Genomic DNA, 7,386 nt, shown 5'->3' with positions numbered 1-7,386 from the left:
AGTTCAATCTGGCCTCAGACACTTAGCAGTTGTGTGACCCTGCTCAAGTCACTTAACCCTGCTTGCCCCAGCTTATTCATCTTTAAAATGAGCTGGAGAAGGAAATGGGAAACCACTCCAGTATCTTTTCCAAGAAAATGCCAAATGGAGTTACATAGAGTCAGACATGACTCAACAACAGGTACAAAAATGGATTGTTATTCATGTATCAACCTAGTTAAGTTCAGAAAGGCCACCAAGTAATGGATTTCTTTTTCCTTTAAGCAATCCATAAAAACAAAATTTACAAAGCATGGAGGGTTGAAATTTTTATTGATAGAAAGCATTCCCATATTCCTTTTTTACCTCCTAATCAGTTCACTCGCTTACCACAGAGGCTTTTCCAAACATTTTCATCTGTACTCAAGCCTCCCCCAGTATTGCTTCCTAACCCTCTTAGTTGAATATCTCCCTTGGTGTTCACAGAAACATATTGCCCACCTCCTGATACATATGTGAGAGACTGGAGTTCAAAATACAGGAGTAAGAGTAATTAGATACCATTGCAGCAGTTCTATTAAACTGGAGAAACAAATGTTGCTTTTTCCATTGAAAAGCAGCTGGGGAAATAATTTCAAAAACCTTATTATAGAGAATAGTGGATCACCGGTCTTTGCTTGACTAAATAGGCTTATTAAGTATTTCAATATTTAATATTCACAGGGCTACCTCCCTTCCCATACTGGAAAATTCTTAAGGCTGACTGATAACCTTCATTCTAAAAACTTGTCATTAATTGCAAGATTAATGAACTTGTGATTTTTTTCTCTGATTATAGGCTACACATCTTTTAAACAAGTAATATATTAATTTTAGTTGTTTTGAAAGGTACTGAAAGGCATTTTCAGTTGGAATAATAGGAATCATGTGTCTGAGCAATGTAAATTTTTTTTTTCCTGTAACAGACTAATTTCTTAAATCTCTAAATGAATTAAAGAGACCTGCATAATAATTGGACGATTTCTTGCCATGTTATTCTATTATGACGTTTTGTTCAAGGATCCAGCTCTTTAAAAAGTAAGGCATTATTGCCCACCTGTTTCAATCTACTTCATAATTCAGAAAGATACATAAGGGGGAAGGAGCAATTGGTCATATCAGCTAAACGATCACTAGGTTCATTTTAGGCATACAAAACAGCACGCTTTGCAAATGGTATGCACGTGCAAAAACTGAAAGAGCCCTTTTGTACAGGAAATTATATTGTTGCTTTGGGGGGATTTGGGGGTGATAGTACAGAGTTCCCTAGAGAGCCAAATGACTTAATCTCAAAACTTGAGAAAGCAAAATAAATCTCTCATACCCCATCTGCTTCTTGATTCCAGGAGCAGTTGCATCCAAACCTCGTTGGCCAGGCAATTGTTGCTCCGAAATACAATCAGTATCTCCTGGACTCATGCAGTACTTCTGCTGCATTGGTTGGAGTGCAAAGAGGAGGCGGAGCAAGCCCTAGACTCCCCCTTTTTTTTCCCTCCATACACCATAAAAATCAGCTGCCGACATGCACAGCTTCTGACATTCGGCATGATGCCTGCATTTGGTAATAGCTTCTGTCAGGCTGTATTTGACATTAGCATACCAACCCTGAACTCTCTCTGTGAAACAGTAGTTACTAGGGGAAAAAAATGATTTTGAAATGCATTGAATAAATGAGGCTTAAGAAAAAGCTCAAGGGAGAAGAGGGAGAAGAAGATATGAACAACTGAAGGTCTTTGCAGCTGAGACTGAGACAGATTAAACTTCAGGACCTAAAAGTGAGTTGATGCTGAGAACTGTTCTGAACTGCATTAAAACTGTGGGAGACATGTCACTGAATGCCATTGATTTGCTACCTTGAGGGACTAGAGGAAAGTCCTCAGAAGAGACTAGAGGTTTTTAAGCAATTTCAGCAGGAGTTTGACTGAGATCTTTCCAAAATGAACTCCACACAAAATGAACTCTACTACCACGGAATACACCCCTCTTTCCACTTCTGGAACCACAGCCATGTATTGCACAGCAGTGCTAATGACTCCCTCGGCAAAGGTTACCTGGACAGGGGTTGCTACGAACAACTTTTTGTCTCCCCTGAGGTGTTTGTCACCCTAGGTATCATCAGTTTGTTGGAGAATATCCTGGTGATTGTGGCAATTGCCAAGAACAAGAATCTTCACTCTCCCATGTATTTCTTCATCTGTAGCTTGGCTGTGGCTGACATGCTGGTGAGCGTCTCCAATGGGTCAGAAACTATTGTCATCACCCTGCTAAACAGCACTGACACCGACACACAGAGTTTCACAGTGAACATTGATAATGTCATTGACTCAGTGATTTGTAGCTCTCTGCTTGCCTCTATTTGCAGCCTGCTCTCTATTGCAGTGGACAGGTACTTTACTATCTTCTATGCTCTCCAATACCATAACATCATGACAGTCAGGCGGGTTGGGATTATCATCACTTGTATATGGGCAGCTTGTACAGGGTCGGGCATATTGTTTATCATTTACTCAGACAGTAGTGCTGTCATCATTTGTCTCATTAGTATGTTCTTCACCATGCTAGCTCTCATGGCTTCTCTCTATGTCCACATGTTCCTGATGGCCCGACTTCATATTAAGAGGATTGCAGTTCTCCCTGGCACAGGCACCATCCGCCAAGGGGCCAACATGAAGGGGGCTATTACTTTGACCATCTTGATTGGGGTTTTTGTGGTCTGCTGGGCCCCTTTTTTCCTCCACCTGATTTTCTATATCTCATGTCCCCAAAACCCCTACTGTGTGTGTTTCATGTCCCACTTCAACTTTTATCTCATCCTCATCATGTGTAATTCCATCATTGATCCCCTTATCTATGCCCTTCGGAGTCAAGAATTGAGGAAAACCTTCAAGGAGATCATCTGTTGCTATGCTCTGGGAGGCCCTTGTGATTTGTCTGGCAGATATTAAAACACCTCGCAGAACTGTATTTAATCCTCCAAGGAGTTCTCTCAATAGAACCTGGACTGTGTGCTTCACAAGCAGCTGTCTATATTGTGTGTGACTTGTTCAGTGTATCATTTTAAAACAAAAACGGAACAAACTTCAGATTGTGATTTATTTTTCAATGTGAAAAAATGTGGTAGTCTCTAAGTATTTTTGTTTAAATGTCATAACTTTTGAGATGTAAAATGTTAAAAATATGCTAATTTCAGGTTCTCTGTATTTTAAAAAAAAGTACAACCTTATTTAAAACATAATATTATGCCCTTTGGGGGTATAAAAAAGAGAAATAGTTTAATCATGTAATCAATAAAGAATTCATTCACATTATTGGTGGACTCTAATCAATATTTGTTAATATTTTATTACACAATATTTTAAAGTAGTGAATTGATTTGAATAAAAGGGAAAATATTTTGAAATATGAAATCATACTAATTAGAAAGATTAACCCCATCACAGAAAGAATGAGTGATGTAAGAAGAGCTTTCTCCTTCCACTTCTGTAGAAGTGGCAGTAAAGTTGATTTTCTTTTTAACGAGAGTTTTCTAAATAAGACTACCCAGGAAAAGAAGTACAAGGATCTTTTAAGTCCCAAAACAACAGGTCTTTTAAAAGATGGAAGAGATGCATCTGTTTAAGTGCATGCTTTCATTTCTTCAACAAAATTGTCTGATTGTGAAGCAGCTGACTAGTGTTTTGGAGTCTGAATGCTCCTGGGAACCAAAGGTATGCCAATTCAAACTCTTTTATGCTCCATTTCTGCATCCAGCTAAGGAAAGGAGAGACTCTGGTTTCTGATTTTATTTAATGTAGGAGAGAATATTCTGCAGAGCTGACTAAAAAAAAGGCGGAGGGGGTTTCAAGCATAGCAATTTGCCTATTTCTCCATCACATACTAAGTGTCAATATCAATTCCTGTAAAACATAATAATAAGCAAGCAGCTTGGTGTTCTCTAACATCATACCACTGTGGGTTGGAGGTAAATTACTGAAAGCTGAAAAGGTTTACTGAAAGGTTCTTGGCAAAGTCTTCATCCCCAGAATGACCATGTTACAGCAACATTTGTCTGAATTTAAAAGTAGGTGACCTGTTGTGGATCCATTTGCTCACTGATGAATACAACCCCAGAATCTGCAAAGGGGCTTCGATGAGCATAATTGCTTATTACCCTCACTTTGAAGAGTGTGTAACTTTAACTCTGGGGGGATTATATCTGGGACAAAGATGACACAAACACAAAATCTTCCCAACTTTTCCAAAGCAGGAATACTTACTTAGCCTTTCTGTGTATCATGGATTCCTTTGGCAGTCTGATAAAGCCTATGGATCCTTCTCTGGATAATATTTTTAAATGCATAAAATATACAGAGTTACTAAGGGAAATAACATTAAATTTTGTGTATCAAAATATATTTTTTAGAAATATAAATTCACATAACACAGGTTAAGAACCCTTGTTCTTATTGTATTGTACTTCTACCCTTTTGGGGAAACTGATGAGCCTCGCAAATAAGAGGAGACAATATTGGATGAAGGTTGCTCAAAAAACAATTTTGTAATTCATTTCAGACTATGTTAAAATTTTAATAGATGAAGTAAAATATACAAAAGCACATTTGAAATCACTGCATCATTTTAACTGAAACCAATTTTTTTTTACATTTCAATATTTAGGTATGGGATGAAGTTTTAATAGTGATGCATGTGGATTAAAAATGGAAAGTTATAGTTGGGTTCAAGTTTTTAGCTAAAATTTATTTTGTGCCTGGAGCCTAGTTTCTATGGAATTTTTCTATATTTGGAGCACAATGAAATTTGTGGATTTAAATATAGAATAGCAATGGAATCTTAGTTAAAGCTGTATGTGAAATAAAAGTGTTGATATGGCATTGTGACCATTCATTTGGGTGTCTTAATTTAATATCTATGAGAAATTCCTGGGGCCTAAGGTGGAGACAGACAATATAAAATAATATTCCACATCTTTAGTGGAAACTGATTCTGCTTTGGTAATTCTGAAAGCCTCTGTCTCTGTCTCTGTCTCTCTCCTCTCCTCTTTTCTCCTCTCCTCTTTTCTCTTCACATCTGTCTTTCCAGTATCCTCCTCCTCCTCCTCCTCCTCTTCCTCCTCCTCCTTCTTCTTCTTCTCCTTCTTCTTCTTCTTCTCCTTCTTCTTCTCTTCTTCTTCTTCTTCTTCTTCTTCTTCTTCTTCTTCTTCTTCTTCTTCTTCTTCTTCTTCTTCTTCTTCTCCTTCTTTCTTGTCTTCCTGTCTTTCTCCCTCTCACTCTCTCCTTTTCCCCACAGTTACACAGGCAATCTTGAGGAATAAGTCTTCTCTTATTCATTATGTATTCCTTTCTTGCTTAACTGAGGAACAAAAACGTCTATGAATTTTGGCTCGATTCACAGGAGGGAAGATGGTATTCTGGAACTAATGTGACAGTAGGAGACTAGAGGCTGAAGCAGTCAGGGCTGGGGCCAGGGCAAAGGCAGAAAATTAAGACAAAGTTATACAACTTCAGGAGGTGATGAAGCCCCAATTTCTAACACCCTTATTGGAGTAAGAAAAATGCTTTCAAAAAATAAATGGGATGGATGGGAGATGGTGTTGCAAAAAACCACTGATGGACATCTGCTGTGAAAAGTGTTGGTAAAGCCAGGCACCTTGCTAAATGCAAAATACAGAGAAAAATATGATTACTTACCTCTAGGACCTTAAACTTTAATGAGGAAGACAACATGTAAATAAATAGCAAGGTACATTCAAGTTGTATGCGGAGTAGTTGGGAAGTAATCTGAGAGGGAAAGGCACTTGCAACTGGGGGAATAGGAAATATCTTCGGTAGAAGGTGAGGAGTCTTAAAGGAAGCCACTGAAACTAACAGGCAGAGGTGAGGGGGCAGAGCATTCCAAGCACAAGGGAGAGCCAATGCAGAAGCAAGCAGAAGGAGAATGTAATGAAATGTGAGATCAGGAGTCTTAACCTTGGAGCAGTGAATATATATAAATATGCACATGCATATGTTCATATTTATATATTCTATGTATGTATATCACATATATTATATACTTTTATATATTTAGATTTATCACTATGCATACAAAAAAAGGTTGGAGGTACTCTGCTAGAAGTATCCTATCATGGATTTGAATCCAGAGTCAGGGATTCAAATTCCCAACTCTGCAACTATGTCACTTGCTACACATGAACAAGTCATGTCAACTCTCTGGATCTCAGTTTCCTCCTTTCGTGAAATTAAAGGGTCGGACTCACTAAATGATCAAGAGGCGTCTTTCCATCTTGAAAACTATGATTTGGTGATCATGATAAAGTTTGAAAAGGATTTCCTGTTATGCCCCATCATCACCTCAGTGAACTCAGCTAAGTCACCACATATGCTTCAGTTATGGGGGAGGGGGGGATGAAGAAAACATGGCTTTATTTCCTGTAACAACAGCAAGCTGTGGTTACGCTGGGGGAAGGAAATCACCAATACAAAGTGGCCCAAGGTAAGCTTGAATTGTGTCTGGTTTAGGGATAGTCTGAGACCCTCAGTTTGGGGCCAAGTTGAAAGTAGATTTCAGGAGTTTAGAATTTCACTGTGCTCCTTTTGGAGTGCAATGGAAAATTGTTCATTGTTATTTCAGCTATAAAAGTATCCCTAGCAGTCTCCCTAGATTCATTAACAGGACAAGTAGGGAGTATTTTTAGGAAATCATTCCTAGTCCTTTCCCCCATACTTGATATTCTGATTAGCCAGATTACATTTTATTGGAATGCTATTGGTTTGTATATACAAATTCTTACCCCACCCCACAGAAAGGTATCCCCAAAAGTTTATGCCACTTCCAACATTCTATCCTTTAGTGACCTCAGTTGTTCCCAGGGGCTGAATTACCATGTCTATAGAGATAACTTTCAAATGTAAATATCCATTCCTAATCTTTCTCTGAAACTCAACTCCTCAACCTCCAATTGCTTGATGAATGTTTCTGCTGGGATAACTCATCAGAATCCCAAATTCTCTATGCTGAAAAGAGAGCTTATTATCCCCTTCCTTGCCCTAAAACCTAACCCTCTACCTTTCTTTCCTGTTCCTGTTAAGGTCACCAACACCTTCCCAATCATACAAAGCTTCATCTTTAATTCCCACCCCCATGTCCAATCAGTTTCCAAGTCCTACAAGTTTTACATCCACAACCTCTCTCAAATCTTCTTACCACTCACATCATTTTAATAGTTTAATCCCTCAGAGTCTTTTGTTGGATTATTTTGTTGGAGTCTAATTGACTCCCTGTTTCCAATACAATCTTCCCTTCTCCAATTCAATCTTTATATGGTTGCCCAAATAACCTTCACTAACAACTCTCACCACATCATGCTTC

The 7,386-nt window shown here is 38.4% G+C and overlaps 1 protein-coding gene across 1 annotated transcript; it reads left to right on the top strand.

The window, feature by feature from the left end:
- Window positions 1–1,575: 1,575 nt before the first annotated feature.
- MC4R (melanocortin 4 receptor) lies at window positions 1,576–3,273 on the top strand. Its single transcript, XM_020995761.2, has one exon. The coding sequence runs from the start codon at window positions 1,956–1,958 to the stop codon at window positions 2,961–2,963; it is 1,008 nt and encodes a 335-aa protein (XP_020851420.1). The 5' UTR covers window positions 1,576–1,955; the 3' UTR covers window positions 2,964–3,273.
- The last annotated feature ends 4,113 nt before the right edge of the window (window positions 3,274–7,386 follow it).

This window comes from Phascolarctos cinereus, unplaced genomic scaffold, assembly GCF_003287225.1.
Source record: "Phascolarctos cinereus isolate Bilbo 61053 unplaced genomic scaffold, phaCin_HiC Scaffold_4;HRSCAF=312, whole genome shotgun sequence".
Lineage (NCBI taxonomy): Eukaryota > Metazoa > Chordata > Mammalia > Diprotodontia > Phascolarctidae > Phascolarctos > Phascolarctos cinereus.
This window is presented reverse-complemented; position numbering and strand designations above follow the sequence as displayed.